The sequence below is a fragment of the Chiloscyllium plagiosum genome, unplaced genomic scaffold, assembly GCF_037043375.1.
Source record: "Chiloscyllium plagiosum isolate Xiang-an unplaced genomic scaffold, Cpla_swu_hap1 HiC_scaffold_32, whole genome shotgun sequence".
NCBI classification, from domain to species: domain Eukaryota; kingdom Metazoa; phylum Chordata; class Chondrichthyes; order Orectolobiformes; family Hemiscylliidae; genus Chiloscyllium; species Chiloscyllium plagiosum.
In genome coordinates this window covers 49,600,985-49,628,291 of record NW_028270170.1, presented here as the reverse complement: position 1 = coordinate 49,628,291, position 27,307 = coordinate 49,600,985, and the positions used below count along the sequence as shown (strand labels likewise).

Here is a 27,307-nt window from a genome sequence, read left to right as displayed (position 1 = left end):
GGATCCCAACTCTGTTTTCCTGCATAATCTAATGGGACAATAAACAGCTGGTCAAATAGAGTCATTGAGTCATAGAGTCATAGAGATATACAGCATGGAAACAGACCCTTCGGTCCAACCCGTCCATGCCGACCAGATATCCTAATCCAATCTAGTCCCACCTGCCAGCACCCGGCCCATATCCCTCCAAACCCTTCCTATTCATATACACATCCAAATGCCTTTTAAATGTTGCTATTGTACCAGCCTCCACCACTTCCTCTGGCAGCTCATTCCATACACGTACCACCTTCTGTGTGAAAAAGTTGCCCCTTAGGTCTCTTTTATATCTTTTCCCTCTCACCCTAAACCTATGCCCTCTAGTTCTGGACTCCCCGACCCCAGGGAAAAGACTTTGCCTATTTATCCTATCCATGCACCTCATAATTTTATAAACCTCTATAAGGTCTCCCCTCAGCCTCCGACGCTCCAGGGAGAACAGCCCCAGCCTGTTCAGTCTCTCCCTATAGCTCAGATCCTCCAACCCTGGCAACATCCTCGTAAATCTTTTCTGAACCCTTTCAAGTTTCACAACATCTTTCCGATAGGAAGGAGACCAGAATTGCACGCTTGAACAGAACCACAATAGGTTAAGCTGGTACCTGTTCGATATCCAATTCACTATCTCTTTATTTGTAATAGATAATCAGGTGATAATCCAAAATATTGCACCAATCAATTTGTGCCAGTATTTATTATATATTTTAAAATGATAATGTCCTGAATTTATAAAGTCGAAGCACTCCATCCAGTTTCTATCGTTTGTAATTGTGCCATAATTCCTCCACCAGAAATACCTTATCAGATCCATTTTCGATAATGCTATCCAATATTATATCTATACCATATTTAATGTTACATAACATGATGCATTTAACACTACAGCATCTTTAATGTACAAAAAGGAAACTATCACTGCATCTATGTTGTATGTGAATTACCACAGTAACAAGGCTTGCTATATTTTCTCCCACCCAAGGCTGGCTGAGGATACCTCTGTAATCTTTGCTGAGGTGGTATGCCTGACTCCTACGAACATCTCCACCCTAACACCACAGGCCAAGAATAAAATATTGACTGTCCAAAGCATTTTCTCTCGAAACAGTCATTTTCCCAGCTGTGTGCTCCCTTCTAGAAATACAAAAAAGGTCAGACCACAGCAGTTTGCTTTGGGGTCAGAGATTATTGGGGTGATGGCCCAATGAAGGTTAGAGGTTGCAGTATGGTGGTGGAGTTATCCTGAGGTGTGACATCTCCATGACAATATCTTACAGAACTGGAATGCCACTCACATGTTCAAAGTCTCGGAGGAGTTCTTCACTTCCCTTGGACTCATCAAGATGCCACCGGAATTCTGGGATTATTCAATGCTGGAGAAACCTGATGATGGGAGAGAGGTTGTCTGTCATGCATCAGCATGGGACTTCTACAACCGCAAGGATTTCAGGTCGGTTCTTAGCTTTGTAGAATGTGAAGAAAATCAAAAAGAACAAGAAACACGGTGGGTGTTTGATGAAGGAAGTCCAGGGACCAGCTAGTTTGCCTTTAAGCATCCTGGTGATTAGATAGAGCTCTGTGGTTTTATCTGAGACCAAGTCGATAGCTCATTCTCCTCTGAGTTTGAATGTTATGGATTCAGGTTCCACTGCTGATAGTTAATCATATAATGGAGGCTGACACCTTACTAAAGGACTGCATTCTCCCAAGTACAGGCCCACCAACCAGCCATAACAAGTGGTGCCTTCTCAGGAGAATGTCAAACACTCCTAGCTATTTGAAAAAGAAACAGATGGAAAGTTCTCTCCAGTCTCCTCGCTAATATCTACCCCTCAGGCAATGCCATCAAGATGGAATGTGTGGGCATTTGTTTCCTTTGTAGTTGTGGGATCTTGCTATGTCAAAATTCACCCCCTACATTCTTTATGTTACAATAACTAACTTCAAAAATACTTGTTGGTTATAAAGTGCTTGGGGTGTTGTGAAACACCATTATCAAACAAAACTGTATGTCTTCATACTAATGGGAGGTGGTTTGGTGCAAACAGTTAGTTTGTTCCGGAATAAAAATAAAAGGAGAGAAACTCAGCATCTGTAGAGAGAGAAAAACAGAGTGAACTTTTCAAGACCAGTATGATGTGTGTTTGTAATGTTGATTTGGTTTGTTCTGGGAGGTGATCAAGAGCCAGGCCTTACTGTGAAATATGACCTTAACCCATGTCCCCATCTGGCTCTCCAGAATCAAACAGTGCACGACCGTGACTATGGAACAGCTCTTCACTGTACATCATGAAATGGGCCATGTGGAATACTACCTTCAGTACAAAGATCAACCAGTCAGCTTCAGGAGTGGGGCCAATCCCGGTTTCCATGAAGCAGTTGGAGATGTATTGGCACTCTCAGTATCCACACCCAAGCACTTGAAAGAAATCGGACTCCTGGAAAACGCTGTGGATGACTACGGTAAGAGAAACCCTCTGAGAATGGAAGGGCTAATGGACACAACAGGCTATGGCGAAGGGTGGAAGTGGATTTTTTCAGAAGGCGAGAGGCTATATACTTGAAAAGAAAATATTTGCAGGGCTAATGGAGATAGAACCAATTATGTTACTAGAGACATTTAGAATTAAAACAGCATGCATGAATAAACATGATCCTTTATTATCTCTTAAGGGACACACTCTATGACAATATGTTTATATAGTATCCTCAAGTGAAAAAATGCACAATTCACTTTTCAATAGTCCCCAGCTACATTGAGAAATGGTAGGGGAAGAATAACTGGATAACTCTTTCAAGTGGCTTTAAAATATGATGAGTCAAAGGCCAGGAACTCAGTAACTCAATCCCCCCTTCTCAAATCTACAAGGCACATGTTAGGATCATGATGGAATACTCTCTATTTGTTAGAACTCTTTGAGGAGGTAATGATAAAGTTAGACAAAGGAGACCAGTGGACATGATCTATTTGAATTTCCAGAAGGTCTTTGATAAGATGTCAAACAGGATGCTGCTATAAAAGCCTGTGGTGTCAGAGGCAAGATCCTGGCATGGATAGAGATTGGCTGACTGGCAGAAAGCAGAGACGAGGGATAAAGACATCTTTGTCAGGCTAGCAGCCAGTGACTAGTGGATTTCCACAGGGGTCAGTATTGGATCCTCAATTATTTAGATGACACATTAACCATCTGACTGAAGGAACTGAGGAACTGTTTGCAGGTAACTGAAGGATAGCACTTGGACAGGCTAAGAGAATGTGCAAAGAAGCAGCAAATGCAATAAAATGTGGAAAAGTGTGAGATTTTCGCTGGTTGGTAGGTAGACTAGAGGCATAGACTATTTTTTAAATGGGGAAAGGCTTGGAGGTCTGAAGTACAAAGGGACTTAGGAATCCTGGTTCAGGAGTCTCTTACAGTTAACATGCAAGGTCACTTGGCAGTTAGGAAGGCAAATGCAATGTTAGCGTTCATTTCAAGAGGGCAAGAATATAGGAGCAGAGATGTACTGCTGAGGTTGCATAAGGCTTTAGTCAGATTGCATTTGGAATATTGTGAACAGTTTTGGGCCTCTTATATAAGGAAGGGAGGATGTGCTGGCATTGGAGGGGGTACAGAGGATTCCAACAATAATCCCAGGGATGAAAGGCTTGACACATGAGGAACAGTTGAGGATTCGGGGACTGGAATCAATGGAGTTGAGAAGGATGAGGGGAAATTTGCAAAGTACTGAGTGGCCTGGATAGAGTGGACATGGAGAAGACATTGCAACGAGTAGGAGAGATTACAACCTGAGGGCACAGCCAGAGCAAAGGAGTAGGAGAGATTACAACCTGAGGGCACAGCCAGAGCAAAGGAGTAGGAGAGATTACAATCTGAGGGCACAGCCAGAGCAAAGGAGTAGGAGAGATTACAATCTGAGGGCACAGCCAGAGCAAAGGAGTAGGAGAGATTACAATCTGAGGGCACAGCCAGAGCAAAGGAGTAGGAGAGATTACAATCTGAGGGCACAGCCAGAGCAAAGTGACAACCTTCAAGAACTGAGAGGATGGGGAATTTTTTCAGCCAGGTTTGGTTAATGTGTGGAACTCACTGTCACAGAGGGCTGTGGAGGTCAAGTCATTGAGTGTATTTAACACAGAGATAGGTGTGTTCTTGATTAGTAAGGGGATTGAAGGCAATGGGGAGAAGGCAGAGAATGAGGTTGAGAAAGATATTAGCCATGATTAAATGGCAGTCTAGATTTGATAAGCCAAATGGCCTAATTCTACTCCAATGTCTTAATTGATTGAATGAGTTTAGCTCCAACAACACTCAAGAAGCTGAACATCATCGAGGGTAAAGGTCAGGCCAGGTGAATTGGCCATGCTAAATTGCCCGTAGTGTTAGGTGAAGGGGTAAGTGTAGGCGTATGGGTGGGTTGTGCTTCAGCAGGTCGGTGTGGACTTGTTGGGCCGAAGGGCCTGTTTCCACACTGTAAGCAATCTAAGAGTCTGTTTTCCTGACAGGGTCTACACCACCCTCCCCATTAGCAAAACCATGCAATGGCAGTAATGTGTGCCATCTACAAGATGCACTGCAGTAACTCAACAAGGCTCCTTTGACAACCCTTTTCAAACCCTTGACCTTTACCAGGATAAGAGCAGTAAAAGAATAAGGACGACACCACCTCCATATTATCTCCAAGGCCAGACTTGGTAACATGTTGTGATGTCTTCAATGTCATTGGATCAAAATCCAGGAACTCTATCCTTACTGGCATTTTGTGTCTATTTACACCCCAAGGAGTGCAGAGACTCAAAGCAACATTCACCACAAACTTTTCAAAGGGCTCTAGGAATGGGCAATAAATGCTGGTCTCACAAACGACACTCACATCCTGTAAAATAACGTTTAAATATGTGAATAGGTATAAATCAACAGGAGAGTTGGTGACCAGAGAATGCAGATTCAAAACACTTAGCAAAAGAAAGAGAGGGAAGATGAGGAACGTTTTTAAATGGGCAGTTGTTTCAATCTGACATGTGCGGTCTGAAAGGATGTCAACGCAGAGTTAGACAAGTACTTCCTGCTCCAGGAATTTACAATTAAATGAAGGCAAGTTTTTTTTTGTTATGTTGCTATTCCCTGAAGGTGAAAAGCAAACCAATGTTAAATGAAAAACACCCCAAGGTTACAGAAAATGTTATCAAGCACAAGGGACAACACGCAATCACTCATAGACAGGACCAAGGTTCGATCTCAAAACAGCTGAAGGAATTGACTTGCAATAACATTTTTATGTTCACATTGTAAGCCCATGCTGTATCTAATACCCGCTTGTGTAATTCCACTTGGTCAATGAGCTTTTTAACTCATGTTAAACATCTCCTGAAGTTTGAATTTGTCGTTATCTCTTTTTAGATTATATATTATAGTGTTGAACGTCTTTAGTTGAACAATTCCTGTTTTTGACATCAAACAGTGTTGATAAGATGTTCAAGTTCCATCACTGCCAAATGTTCAAGGCCTGCAAAAATTTCTAAGAATGATAAGGAATGCTTAAAAATGGCACAAGGAACTTGGGGCCCATCTTTGTGGTAGCCTACACCCCACTTACTTGGTCAGATTACCCTCTTCACACTCCACAAAATGTTCAGTAACTTTCCCTGGTGACGTTTCCTTCATCTCTTCATCCATAACTGTCTCTACGCTCTTAAGGGGCAGTTGTTCTCCAGGGAGAACAATCTCTCAAGTTTTGGTGTCAGCCCATTTTCACCTCCCAGTGAAGAACTCCCACCTCCTGTGCCAGGATCAAAAAGGGGAAAACAGAAGAGGTTCCAACAGGGCATTCTGGAAACCTAAGGGGCATTTATATGAAACATTTGGATTTGAACATAGGAGGTATAGTTAAAAAGTTTGCAGATGACACCAAAATTGGAGGTGTAGTGGACAGCGAAGAGGGTTACCTGTGAGTACAACAAGACATTGATCAGAATGGGCCAATGGGTTGAAGAGTGGCAGATGGAGTTTAGTTTAGATAAATGCGAGGTGTTGGATTTTGGAAAGGCAAATCAGGGCAGGACCTATACACTTAATGGTAATGTTCTGTGGACTGTTGCTGAACAAAGAGACCTTGGAGTGCAGGTTCATAGTTCTTTGAAAGTTGAGTCGCAGGTAGATTGGATAGTGAAGAAGGCGTTTGGTATGCTTGCTTTTATTGATCAGTGCATTAAGTATAGGAGTTGGGAGGTCATGTTGCGGCTGTACATGTCACCACCTCCCTTCATTCACCCACCCCTCATCCTCTCAGTCGATAGCCATAGACTCATAGAGATGTACAGTACGGAAACAGACCCTTAAGTCCAACTCGTCCATGCCGACCAGATATCCTAAATTAATCCAATCCCATTTGCCAGCACTTGGCCCATATCCCAAGTGGTTAGACCACTTTTGGAATATTTTGTGCAATTCTGGTCTCCCTCCTATCGGAAGGATGCTGTGAAACTTGAAAGGGTTCAGAAAAGATTTACAAGCATTTTGCCAGAGTTGGATGGTTTGAGTTACAGGGAGAGGTTGAATAGGCTGGGGCTGTTTTTGCTGGAACATTGCAGGCTGAGGGGTGACCTTATAGAGGTTTATAAAACTGTGCCGGGCATGGATAGGAAAAATAGGCAAGATCTTTTTCCTCAGGTGGGGGAGTCCAGAACTAGAGGGCATAGGTTTAAGGCGAGAGGGGAAAGATTTAAAAGGTCTTAAGGGGCAACTTTTTCCCTCAGAGGGTGGTACGTGTATGAAATGAGCTGCCAGAGGAAATGGTGCAGGCTGGTGCAATTACAACATTTAAAAGGCATCTGGATGGGTATATGAATAGGAAGGGTTTAGAGGGATATGGGCCAAGTGCTGGCAAATGGGATTGGATTAATTTAGGATATCTGGTCGGCATGGACGAGTTGGACTTAAGGGTCTGTTTCCGTGCTGTACATCTCTATGAGTCTATGGCTATCGACTGAGAGGATGAGGGGTGGGTAAATGAAGGGAGGTGGTGACATTGTGGTGTTGCTGCTAGATCAGTGTTCTGAAAACATGGATTTGAATCCCACTGTGGAAGATGTTTGTACAATAAGGGTCAACTTGACAATTAGTAAGCAGGTTCCAGGAGAACAGATAATAGTTATTTATTTCAGATACAGACATGGACAGAAGATTTAACACAAGGGTCAGAGCTTGCTCTGCCGAATTACAGATCTCCTTCAAGCTTTATACAGCAAGCATAGAACAGTTATCATTCCCACACTTCAATATCCATGTTTCCCATATTTTCGTTGTTCCCTACAATTTTTGTCGGCATTGTCTGCTTCCTTATGCAAAGCCTTTGACATCATGGCTTCTCACCACTAGAATCCCTGCAGTATAGTAAAAGCCCACCAAGTCTGCAACGATCTTCCAAAGAGTACCCATTCAGACCCACCTCCCCTACTCAATCCCTGTAACCTTGCATTTCCCATGGTCAATCCACCTAGCCTGCGCATTCCTGGACTCTATGGGCAATTTCTCATGGCCAATTCACCTAACCTGCACATCTTTGGAATGTGGGAGGAAACTGGAGCACCTGGAGGAAACCCACGCAGATACGGGGAGAATGTGCAAACTCCACACAGACAGTCGCCTGAGGCTGGAATCAATCCTGGGTCCTTGGCACTGTCAGGCAGCAGTGCTGACAGAAATATTTACAATCAGAAATTCTCCCATCCCATTCTGCTACCTTTCGGTCAACAGCTCTTTTGGTGTCTATACCCAGCATTGTACAGGATGCATATAGAGCCTTAAAAATGTTAGAATCCAAAACCTTTGCATACGTAACTTACATCTCTCTCTCCTTTACCACAGCAAAGCAGTCCATTTACAAATGATACAAGAGTTGTACAATATCCAGGATTGGGTTGAAAAGTAGCAAATAACATTCATGCCACACAAACACCAGGCAATGATTATCTCTAATAAGAGACAATCTAACCACTGCTCTTCAATAGCGTTACTATCACCAAATCCCCCACCATAAACATCCTGGGTTTTACTATTGACCAAGATCTCAACTGAACTCACCATTTAATATAGTGGCTACAAGAGCAGACCAGAGGCTAGGAATATTGCAGCAAGTAACTCACCTCCTGACTCCCTGATCCTGCACACCATCTACAAGGCACAAGTCAGGAGTGTTATAGAATACTCCCCACTTGCCTGGTCAGTGCAGCTCCAACAATACTCAAGAAGCTTTACACCATCCAGGGCAAAGCAGCGCACTTGATTGACAATACATCCACAAAAACCATCCACTCCTTCCATTGTCAATACTCAGTAACAGCAGTGTGTACTGTCTCCAAGATGCACTGCAGAAATGCACCAAAGATCCTTAAACAGCATCTTTCAAACTCACAATCACTTCCATCTAGAAAAACAAGGGCAGCAGATACACTGGAACCCCACCACCTATGAGTGGGAGTTCCCCTCAAGCCATTCATCATCTTGAAATATATTGCTGTTCCTTCACTGAGGCTGGGTTAAATCCTGGAATGCCCTCCCTAAGAGCATTGTGGGTCTACCCACACCACGTGGACTGCAGTAGTTCAAGAAGGCAGCTCATCATCAAGGACACCCTTTTTATTACTTGTTAACAATTTGGATAATGGCATAAAAAGTAATAGGTCCAAATTTGCTGATGACACAGATCAATAAACAGGACCACATCAGTAGTCTCAGTTTTTTGGCAGAATTGAGCCCCTATTCTGGATTTATTGCTGCTTGTCTCAACTCAACATTTCTGTTTTCCTTGTCACCATCTAGCCAACAGCCTCTGTATTCAGAGGATCATCTCCCACTATCTCCACTAGCTCTAGCATGGTGTAATTACCAAGCACACATTCCTCTTCCCTCCTGGTCCACTCATTCATCAGTGCTAACAAACCCCTCTCTTCCTACAACACTTTCCCAAGAAGGCCCAGCAAATGTAAATCCTGACCTTGTACCTCCTCCTTGATCATCGTTGAAAGCCCTGAACAATTCTTCCAAGCGAAGCTTCCATTAACCTGTACCTCTTCCAATTTAATCCTCTTTATTTGCTGCTCATGTTCTGGTCTTTTCTGAAATAGAGAGAACAAGCACAAACTGGATAGATCACTTTATTGAATACCTTCACTCTGTTCCCATGTTAGGCTCCAATTTTCCAGCTGCTTGTTATTTGACTTTTCCACTTTGCTCCCACTATGACCTGTCTGTCCATGGACGTCCCACTGAAGCTCAACACAATCCTGGTAACAACTTGATATATTTCATCTTGTCACTCAATACTAAGTTTAGCAATTTTAGATCATAACCCACACCTCCATCTTAACCTTCGACCTTACTTACCTTCATATTTTGGTCTTCATACTGTCTCTTTCTTTTTTTTTCTTTATGCTGCGTTCAGCTGATTTTTAAGGTAATAACTTACACCACTTTCAGGTGAAACCTTTGTTTCTTCACAACATCCATGACAACACTTTCTGGCTGCTGCAGCACAAAGTCACAGGCCCCCAGTCTGAAAAACAACCCTCCACCACCACCCTCTGTCTTCTACCCTTGAGCCAGTTCTGTATCCAAATGGCAAGTTCTCCCTGTATTCCATGAGATCTAACCTTGCTAACCAGTCTCCCATGAGGAACCTTGTCGAATGCCTTACTGAAGTCCATATGGATCACATCCACTGCTCTGCCCTCATCAATCCTCTTTGTTACTTCTTCAAAAGACTCAATCAAGTTCATGAGACATAATTTCCCACACACAAAGCCATGCTGACTATCCCGAATCAGTCCTTCTCTTTCCAAATACATATATATCCTGTCCCTCAGGATTCTCTCCACCACTGACGTCAGGCTCACTGGTCTATAGTTCCCTGGCTTGTCTTTACCACCCTTCTTAAATAGTGGCACCACGTTAGCCAACCTCCAGTCTTCCAGCACCTCACCTGTGACTATCAATTATACAAATTGTGGGCGGCATGGTGGCACAGTGGTTAGCACTGCTGCCTCACAGCGCCAGAGACCCGGGTTCAATTCCAGACTCAGGCGATTGTCTGTGTGGAGTTTGCACGTTCTCCCCGTGTCTGCGTGGGTTTCCTCCGGGTGCTCCGGTTTTCTTCCACAGTCCAAAAATGTGCAGGTTAGGTGAATTGGCCATGGGAAATTGCCCGTAGTGTTAGGTGAAGGGGTAAAGGTAGGGGTATGGGTGGGTTGCGCTTCGGCGGGTCAGTGTGGTCTTGTTGGGCCGAAGGGCCTGTTTCCACACTGTAAAAATTCTAATCTAAATATCTCAGCACGGGGCCCAGCAATCACTTCCCTGGCTTCTCACAGAGTTCTAGGGTACACCTGATTGGGTCCTGGGGATTGATCCACTTTTATGCATTTCAAGACATCCAGCACTTCCTCCTCTGTAATATGGACATCTATTTCTTCCGTGTTCTTCTCCACAGTAAACACTGATGCAAAATATTCATTTAGTATCTCCCCTATCTCCTGCAGCTCCACACAGGCCGTCTTGCTGACCTTTTGAAACATTACCTCTGTTTTTCTCATTGAGATGTTTACTGGCCTGTTGAGTTTATCCAGCTTTTTATTGTTCTTATTTAACATTGCTTCCTTGCTTTCATACTGTATGCCCCTAATTATGAAGCCCAGGATACCACATATTTGATTACCAACTGCCTTAATCTTCCTTGGTACCTTTGACGATTTTACATGGAGCCCGTGGTCTCTGCTCTTCCTGCACCCCTCGTCGAATTCCATTGTTCTTGACATGGATTTTCTTCATTCTTCCTACTGGATTATATCACTTCTCACTTCCCAGTGCTAACATCCAGGTGTTACCTTCCTGCTCATTAAATTAGTCTGTCGCTATGTCCTTTGGTAAAATTATCACTATCCCCGTTATAATTCATAATGCTTCTAAGCTTTCTGTCAACTGCACATTTCAAAAGTGTATCCTGCACACCTAAGTCTAGGTTATTAATATACATCAAGAAAAGCAGTGGACCATCCCCCAGCGATGATAATTCTCATTTTGACCTGAGAAAATTCACAGGGTAGAAGGGCAACTGAATTTTCCTTCAATTAAGAGTCCAAGATAAACTTAATGAACATTCATCACCTTGGTTGCTCTGTGATAGTTCTGCTTATTAGTGTGAGCAGTAGTCCTTGTGAACTTGCCTCTCTGATTCCTTCAAATCAACAAATCCCCAGCACACATATTTCCTCCTCACTGTGCTGGAATTACTCTGTCTCCTCCTTTCCCTAAGTCAGACAGTTCTTGGGTCAAGATCCTCACAGAGACTTCGGTATAAAGTCCGAGCTGACACTCTCAGGGAATGGATCCTGCCTGCCATCTCTCGTGTGTGGGAAACATCCCAGTATTTTTAAAATCAGTAAAGGAATTCTCCCAGGTGACAGATATTAATCTCTCAGTCAATATGAGGAAGACGGACTAATTGAGTTTTGATCACATAGTTATCTGTTGGATCTTGCTGTGGACCATTCACGTTTCCCACGTGACAACAGCGACTGTATTTAGCTACGTCACTGACTGTGAATCAGACCAGCCATGATCTTACAGAATGACGCAGCTGCTTCAAGGTGGCCTCCTCCTGCCACATTATAGAATAGAAAGGCTTCCTCCTCTTGCCAATAGGTTTTCGAAACCCTAACTTGGTGTCAGCCAGTCAACGTTTCCTGATTCCTTCTTTCCTGAGTTTCCTGGTTCTTCTCCTGGGAATTACTGACTCTTGTGGGGAGATAGTCTTGTGGCTGCCCTTTTTCAACTCTCCCTGGTGTCACAGTGAGTGAATGTTGACAAACTATTGGAACACAACCAAACCATTTAGCGTCCACTTGTCTGCTCACGGTAAAACTAGAGGGAAGGGTCACGCCAAAACCACACGACCAAATCCATGGCTGACTGTTAACTGAGGCAGCAAGGTGTGGTTGATATTTCTTTCACTCTTCTACTGAAAAAAGGGCCAGCACAAATTGTCATACACAGCTACAACGACCAGAAACAGGCTGCATCTAACTAACCTGTACCATCATTTTCTCATCAGAAGCATTTATACTACATTGCTTCACAAGCTATACCTCTCTCATAGTAAGAGATTGGTTATCCAAGGTCCCACCAGTCGGCTTTCTGGAGTATAGTGTGGTAACAGTGAATGGATACCCTCGGATAAAAACTAGAAACTCAGAAATCAGTTGATCAGAGTGAACACTGAAGTATAGGGGGCTGTTGCAGAAAGCAAATCAAACCTGTCAGGGTATGACTTTGGCCCAATATTCACAGAGTTGGAACTGTATGGTCAATAAAAACTTAGTTGGAAAGAATGTCTTTCTTAATTATTTGCATTACCTTGTAACTTTTGTATAATTTATTGGATGAGTAAAAGTTAACCTCGGGGTAACTGGAAGTTCCAACCATTTGGATATAACACAGTCACTGGGTGGGCTATCAGCAGTTAGGGGAGAGAGCAATTGTGCTCCTCCAAGTCTCCTGTTGCCTATTACCTGTCAGCAATAGTTAAATACCTCAGTGTTAATGTATCCTGGATAGAATTATGAGGATATAATAAAACTCAGCTTGTAACTTCTTCTGCTGATATTTGTATTTCCCCCTTCACTATAAAGTATGAGAAAGGCCCGAGACTAAGGCAGGAAGAAGGTGGCTGCATTTACCTAAGGCCTTACATCATGGTTACAGCATTACTGTTAATGAAACCTCTCTAAAGTCTCAATATCCCTCTATAGAATGGAACCCAATGCAGGAGAGGTTTATGAGGCACTATGAGTGACCATGGGATTACAACCCAAAGAGAGAACCTGCAGGAAAGGAAGGAAAGCTTTGTGGACAAGGGAGATGAAAGCCTTAACAAAGCAGAAGTGATCACTCAGATCTCAGGGTAAGATGTCACCCAGTTAAGACAGAGATGAGAATTTTTTTTTCATTGGATGGCGAATCTGTGGATTTTTGTTTTACTCCAGAGAGCTGTTAAGGCTGTGTTGTTAAGAATATTCAAGGTTGATGTAGACAGAACTCTAATCACTAGGGCAATCAAGGGAAGTGGGGATAAGGAAGGAAAGTGGAGTTGAGGATGACCAGATCAGCCATGAACTCTTTGAATGGTGTAGCAGACTTGATGGGCTGAAGGGCTTACTTCTGCTTCTACATTGTATTCAACTTCTATTTACTCAACCAATCATTTGATTTTCTTTGACAGAAGCCGACATTAACTACCTCTTCAAAATGGCCTTGGAAAAAATCTCCTTCCTCCCATTCGGATATCTGATTGATCAATGGCGTTGGGGAGTGTTCAGTGGGCGGATTTCACCAGCAAATTATAACTTTGAATGGTGGTACCTGAGGTAAAGCAACACCAGACCATCCAATGGATCATACCAAAAGGGGAATATGGCAGCTTGTGTTTGAGTCTGGATTTGGTGTGTGACTGCTCTTTTGCTTTTCAGGACAAAGTACCAAGGAATCTGCTCACCAGTTCCAAGAAATGAGAGTAACTTTGATCCTGGTGCCAAGTACCACATCCCTGCAAACACACCTTACATCAGGTAAAGCTGTCTGAGAGGATTGAATTTCAGACAGAGCTCCTTCAATTGCATTGCTGATAAAAACATCAGAAACTCAGGGTGTGATATTTTCTTCACTGAAGGTGATGAAAGCAGTAGGTGAGAAGGGGAAACAGTGAGATGAGTTGACAGTCGAGGGAAACTCACCCCCTCCCTGACACCTCACTCATTAACGTCTGGGTAAGAAGATCCATGGATGATTTTTCCAAGCAGCCACCAATTTGATAACTGATATGGTCAATTAACAGCTATGTTAAGGACCTTACCTCACCTCTCACCAATCACCAGGTGGATGAGATGGGCGCTTAGTGTCCTAATCCAGAGCAATCTGTCTGCTGGGCTAAGGGGAGCTGCTCCAAATGCCCCAACCTGGAGGCAATCTAAGACATGGATCAGAGGCAAAGGATAACCTCTAAAAGCTACCCTACTACCCTTGCTTACAATCCACCCCCACATCCCCAAATATCTCACTGCAACCCCCACCTTGTGAGAACAGCACAAAAAAGATTAGCTTCTTGCCATTGGATTCCCCCAGGACTAGGCCACATAAGGAGATGTTCAGCTAAATGACCATCACCTCGATCAAACAGGTAGGTTTCAATGAGTGTCTTAAAGAAGGAGAAGTGGACAGTTTTAGGGAGAGAATTACAGAGCTTGAAGCCCTGGCCATAAGTCAGACAGTGATCAGTGAGCAAGAGGTCAGACCAGAAGAATGCAGACTGTGGAAATGGAGGAATTTACAGAGAAATGGAAGGACAAGGCTATGAAGAGAAGTTGAAAAGAAGGAGGAGAACATTTTGCTTCATTGGGAGCAAGCAGCAGGATGATCAGAAAATGGGACTTGGAAATTCAGGCATGAGCTGCAGGGTTTTCAATGAGTTTAAGCTATGGAGGGGAAAATATGGGAGGGCAGAGGGTGGTCAAGGTCTTGAGGTAACAGGGGTATGAGTCAGGGTTTCAGCAGCACAGGAGATGAGACAGGGTGAAGGCAAATGATAACAATGGAGGTAGAGGTCTTAGTGATGGCACCAATGTAATGTTAGATTCTCATCCTGCGTTCCAAAATTATGCCAAGGTTCAAACAGATTGCTTTAATCTTAAACCAGTGCCAAGGAAGGTCAAAGGTTAGGGAACCCAATTGGTGAAGGACTCAAAATTGATGGCTTCAGTCTTCCCAATATTAAATTGGATGATATGATTTCCTTATCCAGCACTGTGTGCCAGGTAGACGGGAATGAAGGAGAGTGAGCTGAGGTAGGAGGTGATATTTGAGAAGTTGGAAACGGTAGCCTTAACATTGCTGCAGATATATGGTTGGTAGTTCCTCCAGGGTCAACTTTGACAACAACATTGTAAAGAACCTGGGGAAGTGTCAGATAGTTGCCAATGAGAGGAGTGGAGATAGTTGCTCAGGAATGGCATTTGGAATCTAAAGGATGTGGATGAAGGATCATCTTAAATATTCCAAACTCAGAGTTTTATTGGGTTAGAGAATGTAAGGATAGGGATTAAAGGTAGGTGAATGGAGTAAGTTAACACCAATGATAATTGAATTCAGTAGCAGATTATCTCAAATATTTGAATTGCCTCCTCAAGTTGCTATGTTTTTCTCAGAAACCACATTTCTTTCACTATTTACAGGTACTTTGTGAGTTTTATCCTGCAGTTTCAGTTTCACAAAGCTCTCTGCAATGCTTCAGGCCATACAGGACCTCTGCATAAATGTGACATCTACAAGTCCCAGGAAGCTGGCAAAATTCTCAGGTGGGTTTTGATTCATTATCCCTGTCAAGAATAAAAAGTGAGGAAGGGAAATAAGGAATAAGAAAACACAAATACTACTAAAAGGAGATGAGAGGTTGAATTTGCACTCCTTGGAGTTAGAACACAAGAAACAGGCCAAAGACAGGTGGTACCATTTTAGACTGTTTGAGATGAATAGTCTGATTGGTTGGGCTAACATTAACATGGAGAAACAGTGAGAACAGATAACTGCTGTTCTTGGTGAAATTTAATTACAGTTTGGATGTGATTCAAATGGGTCTTGTTAATGGTGCAGACATCTCTCATAACAGTGTGGCAGCACAAACTGGTTACATTAAAGAATGAAATAAGTTTGTGCACTTCACACCAAGCTGAGTGCAAAATGGATCATAGAACCTCTAAAGCATGGGAGCAGGCCATTCAGCCCACATCGACCCTCCAAAGGGCAACCCACCCAACCCCTGTAACCCTGCATTTCCCATGGCTAACCCATCTAGCCTGCACATCTCTGAACAATTTAGCCTGGCTAACGCACTTAACTTGCACATCTTTGGACAGCAGGAGGAAACACATGTACGCACAGGGAGAACATGCAAACTTCACACAAACATGGGCAGCACTGTTGCCTCACAGCGCCAGGCTTCCAGGTTTGATTCCAGCTTCGGGCAACTGTCTGTGTGGAGTTTGCACATTCTCCATATGTCTGTGTGGGTTTCCTCCTACAATCCAAAGATGTGCAGGTTAGGTGAATTGGCCAGGCTAAATTGTCCATAGTGTTCAGGGATGTGTAGGTTAGGTGCATTAGTCAGGGGTTAAATGTAGGGGAATGGATCTGGGTAGGTTACTCTTCGAAGGGCTGGTGTGGACCTGTTGGGCCAAAGGGATTCTATGACTGTCACCCGAGGTTGGAATTGAGCCCAGGTCCCTGCCTCTGTGAGACAGCAGTGCTAACCACTAAGCCACCGTTGGATGTGAACAACGTGATGTATTTTGTGTTGGATAAAAGCAAATTTGACCTACCTTTCTAATTAGCCTGTTGAGAGATGTTATCACTCATCTCAGGAGCATGTGGGACCTAAACCCTGGCCTCCGGGCCCAGGGATGGGGACGTTACCACTGCACCACAAGAGGATTATGGATATCAACCTGAGATAAAGGTACAGCACAACCAAATTATGACATCAACAAAACAATTATACTCAGAGGAACTTAAGAAATGCCGAGCTATCTGGTGAATTTCTCTGAAGGTGAACTGCACCCAAGGTCCTGCCAGTGTTTATTTCACTGTGTTTTGATTGAGCTGAAATGAGACACAGTCCTACAACAGAATATGCTTTTCTGCACGATGGAATTAAACAGGTTGATAGTACAGTCGCTGATCTAATTCATGTTCCACGTTATGTTTGGTCTGAGGACAGGAAATTTATTTTGGTCTTTGGTTTTTAAATTTATTCCCGGGATGTGTGAATTGGTCATTTATTGCCTATCACTAGTTGCCTTCAGGAAAGTGGGGGTGAGGTACCACCTTGAGCTGTGGTTATCCATTTGGTGTAGGTTGCCCCAAATGCCCTGAAGGAGGGAATTCCAGGATGTTGACCCAGCAACAGTGAAGGAACGTGATATATTTCCAAGTCAGAATGGTGAGTGGCTTGGAGGGGAACTTACAGGAGGTGGTGTTCCCATGTATCTGCTGCACTTGTCCTTCTAGATGGAAGTGTTTGTGGGTTCAGAAGGTGCTCTTGTAAGAGTCTTTGTGAATTCCTGCAGTGCAGAATTTTGTGGCTGTTCCACACTGCTGCTAATGAGCAATAATAGTTGGAGAGATTGGATTCTTGTGGATGTGATGCCAATCAAGTGGGCTGCTTTGTCTTAGATGGTATCAAGCTCCTTGAGTGTTGTGGGAGCTGCACTCATCAAGGTAAGTGGAAATTATCTCATCACACTCCTAACTTGTGACTTGCAGATGATGGACATGCTCTGGGAAATCAGGAGGTGAGTTATTTACTGCAGGATTTCTAGTATCTGACCTGCTCTTGTAGCCATTGTGTTTATATGTCTGATCTCGTTGTGTTTCGGTCAATGGTAACCCTCAGGATATTGATAGTGGGGGTGCAGTGATGGTAATGCCATGAATATTAATGGTGGTGGTTAGATTGTCTCTTACAGGAAATGGTCATTCTCTGGAATGTGTGTGAAATGAAATGATACTGTCTATTTACCATCCCAAAAGTGGGTATTGTCTAGATCTTGCTACATTTAAACACTGGCCTCTTCAGTTCATATTTAATCCAATTATGCTGTTACATTGTCACTATAGATAACCATCCTATGAACAATCACTCCACAATCAAGGCTTTCTAAAAGTGGCAGTGAATTGCTCTTGTTGCATCTCCATGCCAATGATGTTCTAACCAATCAGCACCCTGTTCATATGTTGCATAAATTAGTGTTCCCTTTTGTCAAGTCTGTTTCTCCCATGCTGGTCCTAATGGGTGCAAGATGAAAAGCCTCCTCTTCTTAACTCATTTTAGCAATGCTTAAGTTCTGCACCAGCAAGCAACTACTTGTTGACCACAAATAGGCATTGCCAACAGAGTAATGAGCACCATGTCCACTGGGGTGTGGAGATTCCGGTGCCAATACCCATCACGTTCATACCTCACTGTACTCACAAATTACTGTTAAGTTTAGGCTTTCTCTATTTGTCCCTGAGAATAATGGGAAGGCCTAGTTATAAATTATTAAATTTGTAACCAGGGTGATCATCTCCTATCTGTAGAAGCCCCTTTTGTTTTTATTGCCCCTTCTTATCTGGGCCTTGGATTATTCTTACCTCATAGTCCTCACCACTTGGTCAAAATGGTGGACAGCTAAAAGCCCTTTGACAGAGTTGTTCATGCATGGGTCATTCCAGGACCCAGAGTCATTGAGTTCTTTGAATGGACTTATTTTTATGGTATAAAATCATTTCTGTGTCATTCTGTGCAGTCAGTCACACAGTGCAACAGGAACCTAGCAACCAGGTGTGCTAATAGTCCAGCTAGCAATTGGCCACACAGTGTCCACCATTAACAACAACCCCACTGACCTCTGGGAATTAACCAAGTGAGTGGGAGGAATGGTACACCCCTGTTTCCCCTACCAACCCCCCCCCCCCCCCCACCCCACATCTTGCGTTTTGTCAGGATGCACATGTAGAATCCAAATTCAGATGTCCTGAAAATCCATCAGGCTCTGTCTCAGAAATGAAGAACTCCCTAGTTTTGCTGATTTGTACTTCCTCAACTGTATGGGCCTAGATTTTTGGAAATGCATCTTCTTCAAGCTGTTGCCCCGTTAGGAGAAGATGCTTCCCAGAAATGAACGATCCAGGCAGCTTCCAGAACATTAAACAAGTCTGTGAGGTTCTGTGTAATGCTGCTTGAATATTTCCCTGTGGTTTCTCTTTCAGTAAAGCACTGAGTGCTGGTTCCTCCAAACCTTGGCAGGAAATCCTTCAGCAGGTGACAGGCATCAATAAGATGGACGCAGGTGCTTTGCTTGAGTATTTCCAACCCATCACTAAGTGGCTTCAGGAAAAGAACAATGAAACCAAGGAAGAACTGGGTTGGTCTGATTTTGCCTGGACCCCTCCAATCCCTGAAGGATACCCAAGTGGCATTGGTAAGTGTGAGCTATGGGCAGGGAGGTTAGATAAGATTCCCTACAGTATGGAAACAGGCCCTTCGGCCCAACAAGTCCACACCGATCCTCCGAAGAGTAACCCACCCAGCCCCAATCCCCCACCCTTTATTTAACCCTGACGAATGCACCTAACACTACGGGCAATTTAGCATGGCCAATTCACCTGCACATCTTTGGATTGTCGGAGGAAACCAGAGCACCCGGAGGAAACACAAACAGATGCTGGGAGAGTGTGCAAACTGCACATAGACAGTCGCAGTAGGCTGTAATCGAACCGGGGTCCCTGTGCAACAAGGCACCACGCTAACCATTGGGCTGCAACTGAACCAGCAACCAATCAGCTTGATTAAGCTAAACGTCACTCACTGATTGGCTGTGCCTAGCCTCTCTTATTCATACTGTTTGATAGGGAAGGTTTGGTTTGAAGAAAATTGATGAGATGAAGACTCACTGTTTGCAGCCTTCCCTTTGGGGCCTGTCACATTGACACTGTATAGGCTATTGCTCAGTCAGTGCTCAGAAGCCTCTGCACTCAGTCTCAACAGGAATTATTTTACATCTTCGGTCCCGTACATGAGTAATGTGACCTGTGCCTGGGAGGAACTGCAATCAATAGTTCCCATCAGAGGAGATTTCCTTGCTTCATGCCTGACTTAGTCATAGAATTACTATCATTAATCAACACTGTCATTATAATTTTATCCTAAGAGTAGCAGGACAGATGGATTTAATCTGAATTGACCTCTCCTTTGGTTGTAAAAGTCCCTGCACCACTGTCCCAAAAATGAGTAGGAGTTGTTGAAGCTGGGATCCTGGCCAATATTTACCTCTCCACCAAAACCACAAAAAGAACAGGTAATCTACTCACTGTCACATTGCTGTGGGATCTTGCTGTGCATTTAGTGATAGTTACCTGAAAGCAAATTGCCCACCCTAATCCCGACATCACAACAGTGACAACATTGACAAAGTACTTCACTGCGTCTAGAGTGAAACCATGGAAGCTACTATATTAATGTAAACTGGTTCTTTATGCTCCCCGAGTGACTTTCCCCAGGTGATAAACTGCTGAGCCCTTGTGCTTGAACAATTAATAGAAATCTAGTCTAATGGCTTTGGTAATGAGTCATTGATGCATCTACCAGGTTATCACTTGGGACAGGAATGGAGTTTTCCCACGTCCCTGTCTCCCAATACACATGACCAGGAATCATCCTCGTAATCACACTGTATGGTTCAAAACATTTCATTATAAACAAACGGCTGATGAATGAAACAACTTCTTTAAACTTTCCATACTCACAGCAAGGGGAGATATTGCCCAGTGTATTTTCCCCTTGACTGGTTTCCCAGGAAGGTGGCTTAACAAACAGAAAGGGAATTATGTTTCTCTCACACCTTTCACAGCCTCAGGTCTGCTCCATTCCCAAACAAATCATTTATGAACTGCAGTCATTCTGGAATGTTAGAAACGCGGCAGCCAATTTCTGCATAGCAAGATCCCACAGCAATGTGGCAATGAGCAGATTACTTGATCTACTTGTGGTTTTAGTGGAGGGTTAAATATTGGCCAGGTTCCAAGTATCAACAATTCCTTCTCTTTTTGAGGTAGTGACTTTTACATCCCAAGGAGAGAGCAATTGTGGATTGGAGCCCCATCCTCTCTGAGAGAGAAAATTCCTCCTCATCTCTGTCTTTGGTAGCATCTTAGATCCACATCTCGCATGTAAATGGCAGACTCCTTTGAAGTATTAACATACAGAGGGATCTGTGAAGACAGGTCCACAGTTCCCTGAAAGTGGTGATGCGAGTGGATACGGTGATCAGAAGGCGTATGGCATGCCTACCTTTCATTGGCTGGGGCACAGAGTATAAAAATTGACAAGTTATGTTGCAGCTGGATAAAACTTTAGTTAGACTGCATTTGGAATATTGTGTACAGTTCTTTTTTTTTATTTTGGTCACCAGACTACCAGAAAGATGTGAAGACATTGAAGAGAACACAGAAAAGGTTTACTAGGTTGGGAAGAGATGGATAAACTTGGTTCATTTGCACTTGAATGTGAGAGGCTGAGGGGCAACCTGACAGCAATTTACAAAGTGATCAGAGACATGGATAGAATGGTTAGTTGGAGTCTTTTCCCCAGGGGAGAAATATCAATTCCTCGGGTACGAGGGTTTAAGGTAAAAGGGGAAACATTTAAAAGGAGATGTGAGAGGTAAGTATTTTTGTACAGAGGGTGGTAAGTGCGTGGAATGTGCTGCCAGAGGAGCTGGTAGAAGCAGATACAATATCAATGTTTCAGAATCAACCTGACAGATAGGCAGAGGATCAGGAGATGTGGACCACATGGAGGCAAGGGCTTTTTAGTTTAAAAAGGCATCATGTATCAGATGGCATGCTGTATTGTTCACTGTCCTCTGTACTCAACTCCTCATAAGGCAGTCCGTCCAAACTTGGTTATCACCCAAGAGTGTGGTGCTGGAAAAGCACAGCAGGTCAGGCAGAATCCGAGGAGCAGGAAAATCGACGTTTCGGGCAAAAGCCCTTCATCAGGAAGCTCTTTCCAATGAAGGGCTTATGCCTGAAACATCGATTCTCCTGCCCCTCGGATGCTGCCTGACCTGCTGCGCTTTTCCAGCACCACACTCTTCAACTCTGATCTCCAGCATCTGCAGTCCTCACTTTCGCCAAACCTGGTATTAGCTGAGTGAACCTTCTCCAGACTGCCCCCAGTATTTCTAAGGAGAAGGGGCTTAAAACTGTTGACAGCACACCAGCTGTGTTCTGACTACTGCCTTGTATTGTGCCTTAGCAAGACCTCCCTAGTTTTACTGATTTGTACTTCCTCAATTGTAAGGAACTAGAGTTTTGGAAAGGTGTCTTCTTCAAGTTGTTACCGTGATGGGAGGTAGGCAGCTCTTCATCCAAGCAGTTGGTCATTTCTCCTCATAGCTGTAGGTCAATGTCAAATTTTGCCAGGTCACATTGGGTGGTACAGTAGCACAGTGGTGAGCACTGCTGCCTCACTGGACCACGGGGAGAAAGTGAGGACTGCAGATGCTGGAGATCAGAGCTGAAAATGTGTTGCTGGAAAAGCGCAGCAGATCAGGCAGCATCCAAGGAGCAGGAGAATCGACGTTTCGGGCATAAGCCCTTCTTCAGGAATGGCCCACGGACCCAGATTCGATTCTAGCCTTGGAGTTAACATATTGTCCCTGTGTCTGTCTAGATTTCCTCTGGGTGCTCTGGTTTCCTCCCACAGTCCAAAGATGTGCAGGTTAGGAGGATTGGCTGTGCTAAATTGCCAATAGCATTTATGGATATGTAGGTTAGGTGGATTATCCAGGGTCAATGTTGGAATATGATGAGATGGTCTTCAGGGGCTGTTGTGGACTCGGTGGGCCAAATGGCTTCTTTCTGCACTGTAGGGATTCTACGTTTTTGTAGCACTGTGAGACATTTTATCACATTAATGGAGCAACATAAATGCAAGTGTTTTTAAGCCTTTAAGTCTCATTTGGCTTCTTACAGACAAAATCACTGATGAAAAGAAAGCACAGGAATTTGTCACCAATTACGACAAGGTCACGGAGAAAGTATGGTATGACTACACAGAGGCCTCCTGGACATACAATACCAACATCACAGAGCATAACAACAAAGCCATGGTACGTCCTTCCTCTGTGATATCACACACAGTAGGTGGTTACATTTGGACTCAAGGATTGCGTTAAACAACATTAAAGACAGGACATTTCTTGGGAGGATAACCATTTCACTAGTAAACATCGTATCATTAACGGGGATTCTAATCATTTGAATGCAACAGGTGCCATGTGGAAATGAATAAATTTAATATTCTGTGGAGACCAAACCAAATCTGATGATTCTGTGCTAACGTACCACTGTGTTTTACACACCCATATCCATATATTGGATTTGGATAATGACAAGACATTCAAGATTTACAAATGCCAGGTTGTAAATCTGTAATATTGTACAAACACCAGTTTCCATGTTTCCGTTTTGGACCCACTCCCTGTCCAGATACCAACCCCCATCCAAGAGGCACTCCACCATTTTTGTTATTTTAAAACCCATCAGCAAATTACCCAATTAATCACTTCATCAAATTCCATCCCTGCCCACTGGAGTCAGTGTCATAATAACAGTTTGTCTATCGAGAGACCACAGCTCACTCTCAGACAGTTCAATCCAGATCCTAACCTTTCGAGCAAACTTACCTCCCCCACACTCTCAGACAGTACATTCCAGACCCTAATCACTTGCTGTATAAAAATATTTTCTCTTTACTTGGTCATTGCTTCTTTGGTCAATTGCCCTAAATCTGCACCTTCTGTTCCTTGAGCCCTCTACCAGTGGAACAGACTCTCTGAATCTATCTGCTCAGATCTATCCAATCTATTCTGACCTTGTATTCTCCAACTTCTCCAATCTGTCTGTAAAACTGAAAATCCTCATCCCTGGATCCATTCTCTTGAATTTTATTTCTCCATTCCCCTAATGCCTTTCCAAACTGTGATGCCCAGAATTGGATGCAGTACCCCAGGTCAAAGTGGTATTTTAGACAATTTTACAGAATATCGTTCTCTCTGTGGCTGTATTAATAATTAAATATGCTTTATCAGTGCTCTGTCAACATCGCCTGCAGCCTTCAATGAGTAATGCACATAAAAATCCTACTTTCTCTGAGTCTGCACCCCCCTTTAGAATTAAACTCTTTATTTTGTATTACCTTTCCCTCCCCTTTGTATTAAATTGATTCAGTGCACGCTTCACTGCATCAAGTTCCACCTGTCACTTGGCCATCCGTTCCACCAGGCTGGATGTCCTTTGGAACTACCTTCTGCCCGTTCATGTTTCTTCTAAGAACCAGCTCTGCAGTAAATGTTTAAATAGTGCCCTGTACCCAAGACCTAGATCATTAACATTAATCAGGAAAAGCAAGGGCACCAACCCTGAACACTGGGGATCTTCCCCACTGTTAGAAAAACATCCATTGACCATTAAAATCAAAATATTGTGGATGCTGGAAATCTGAAATATAAACAGGAGAAATGTCACACTGGACTCAGAATGGTAACTCCATTTCTCCCTCCACAGATGCTGCCAGACCAGTTGAGTTTCTCCTGGACTTTTTAAAAAAAATGTCATTAACTATTACAGAGGAATCTTGATTATCGAGCATTCGATTAACTAAACTTTGGATCATCTGAGCAAGATCACAAAGTCCCGATTAATGGCTAACTATTATCAGCATCAATTATCCATGATTCGATTGACCAAAGAAAATACTCCCCGCCCGTGTCCTTCGATAATCAAGTTTCCTCTGGATTTGGTTTCCTATCACAGCACAGTTGTATCCTTGTTATTACTGTCCTTTCCATTCCATGACCCATAACTTTGCTGTCATGTCTGTGGTGAGTGGCATTTTGGTAAATGCCTTTTGGAAGTCCCCGTATACCACATTGCCCTCATCAACCTGCTCTGTCACCTCATCAAAAGACACAAGCAAGTTTATTCTTCGCCCTTAACAAATTCATGTTGGTTTTCCTCAGTTAATTCACATTTTTCCAAGTGACCTAATTTTGCACCAGAACATCGGGTTGGTTTTCACCCCCATGAGCAGCTCAGGTGGTGGGTAAAGTGTCCTGGAGTGATGTTGGTCATCCTCCAGGGACAGTGTGTAAGGATCTGAAAATGGCTTGCTTTCCTGACTGGAGATGGCCACAGGAGCTGCTAAATACTGAGGCCAGATGATCTTCATGATCGTTATTTTTAAATTGTGATGCCATGCGCTGACATTCCAGGCTGGTGTTGGTGGGAAGACTCAACATGTAGCAAGGGGTGAGCTGATAATGTTGAGGGCAAGTGTTGAAGTGTGCAGAGAGACAGACAGGAAAAGGAAGAGGGAGAGGGAGCTGAACAGCAGCCTTGGAACGAGTAGATACACACCCAGGTCAGATGGAGTTAGCTTGTGCCCAGGTGGATGCATGGTTCAAGAAATTAAGTACTTTTTAATCACTGGGAACTTAAGCATCAAAAGAAAAGTCCAACACCCACACGCAGGCAAAGCAACGAGAGCCTGAGCTCTGAATGTGAACAAATGAAGCTGTTTTTAGATTTGTGAATGAGGAGCACACCAGGTACAACAATGCCAAATCGGTGAATGGGATGGATAGAGCAAGTGAGATTAGAGTGGTGCTGGAAAAACACAGCAGGTCAGGCAGCATCCGAGGAGCAGGAAAATCGACGCTTCGGGGCAAATTCCTGATAAAGGGCTTTTGCCAAAATCGTCGATTTTCCTGCTCGTCGGATGCTGCCTGACCTGCTGTGCTTTTCCAGCACCACTCTATTCTTGACTCTAATCTCCAGCATCTGCAGTACCCACTTTTGCCTGGATAGAGCAAGTCCCTACTCTTTCAAACGAGATGTAAAGAGAAAAGCTAAGCCCCTCAAAACCATCCCCATCAGACACTCCTGGGATAGAGACAGCACCAGGTTAATTACAGAATAAAACTCACTCCACTGTTTTTAAATAAAAAAGTAAAAGTTTTCACAACTCCTTGGAATTCAAAGGCTCTTCAATTCCCTGGGACTTCATCCCAATTGTTTTGTTAAACGCTAAGACTAATTGTTCTCACCACTCACCCACTCAATCACTTGCTGCCACCAAGAAAAGGAACAGTAATCATGTGCCCAGTGCTGTTCCTGGCCCATACCCTGCCCCCCTCGTCTCTCCAGCCAGACCCCAATCTGACCATGACAGTCCATACACTGACCACAACAACCCCACCCCCAACCTAAGCATTAAGGCTTTTTCCCCTGGGGTGGGGGAGTTCAGAACTAGAGGGCATCGGTTTTGGGTGAAATGGGAAAGATATAAAAGAGATCTAAGGGGCAACCTTTTCACACAGAGGGTGGTACATGTATGGAACGAGCTGCCAGAGTAAGTGTTGGAGGCTGGTACAATTACAACATTTAAGAGGCATTTGGATGGGTATATGAATAGGAAGGTTTGGAGGGATATGGGCTGGGTGCTGGCAGGTGAGACTAGATTGGATTGGGATATCTGGTCGGCATGGACGGGTTGGACCAAAGGGTCTGTTTTTGTGCTGTACATCTCTATGACTCTATGGTCATTGGGCACTGATATACACGTCTGTCCCCTCCACCTAGCTCCAATGTTCACCATGCCCTCAACTCAATGTAAAGCCAATTCCCTCCCATTTTGACCTTGTACACTCCATATTAACTCACTCATTAGCACCACTCAGGACTCACACTGAGATTAAACAAAATGAAGAGTCAAATATCAAGTTTTCATTATAATAAATAAAAATTTCATAGGATCATAAAATCCATCCAATGCAGAAGAAGGCCATTCCGCTCATTAGGTCTGAACCTACCATCCAAAGAGCATCCCAACCAAAAGCACTCGTACCATCCTATATCCATTCGGTGTGGCCAATCCACCCTAACCTACACATCTTTGGACTGTGGGAGGAAACTGGAGCACCCAGAGAAAACCCTCACAGACACAGGGAGAATGTACAAACTCCGCACAGACAGTCGCCCGAGGGTGGAATCAAACCCAAGTCCCTGATGCTGTGAGGCAGCATTTCCATTGATCAAAGTCCATGCAAAATTTTAAAAGGTCCACAAAAATTAATTTTCTTATAAAAATCAAATTGACTTGTACTTGCATCCCTACATCAAAGGCAACTAACTCTTCAGGAATTGCTTTGAACTGAATTGAATTGAATTGCATTAGTTTTATTATCACAAATGGAGACAATGAAAACTTTACAGTCGCTGCACTACAGCACCATCTTCGGTACGCAGGTACGCAGTTACGCAGGTACGCAGGTATGCAAATATGCAGGTATGCAGGTACGCAGGTACACAGGTACACAGGTACACAGGTACACAGGTACGCAAGTATGCAGGTACGCAGGTACACAGGTACGAAGGCATGCAGGTACACAGGGACGCAGGTACACAGGTATGCAGGCACGCAGGTACACAGGGATGCAGGTACACAGGTATGCACGTACACAGGTATGCGGAGATGCAGGTATGCAGGGACGCAGGTATGCATGTATATAGGTTCATAGGTATGCAGGTACACAAGAATGCAGGTAAACAGGTACACAGGAATACAG

The 27,307-nt window shown here is 43.7% G+C and overlaps 1 protein-coding gene across 1 annotated transcript in view; it reads left to right on the top strand.

Moving 5' to 3' along the window:
• The window catches only part of ace (angiotensin I converting enzyme (peptidyl-dipeptidase A) 1), a 223,852-nt gene that overhangs the window by 93,165 nt on the left and 103,380 nt on the right, over positions 1–27,307 (top strand). Inside the window, exons 7-13 of the mRNA XM_087977991.1 lie at positions 1,314–1,486; positions 2,276–2,499; positions 13,306–13,450; positions 13,553–13,651; positions 15,311–15,433; positions 18,885–19,096; positions 22,653–22,789. Of these exons, the coding sequence (XP_087834117.1) occupies positions 1,314–1,486; positions 2,276–2,499; positions 13,306–13,450; positions 13,553–13,651; positions 15,311–15,433; positions 18,885–19,096; positions 22,653–22,789 (1,113 nt within the window). The remainder of the gene's footprint in view (positions 1–1,313; positions 1,487–2,275; positions 2,500–13,305; positions 13,451–13,552; positions 13,652–15,310; positions 15,434–18,884; positions 19,097–22,652; positions 22,790–27,307) is intronic.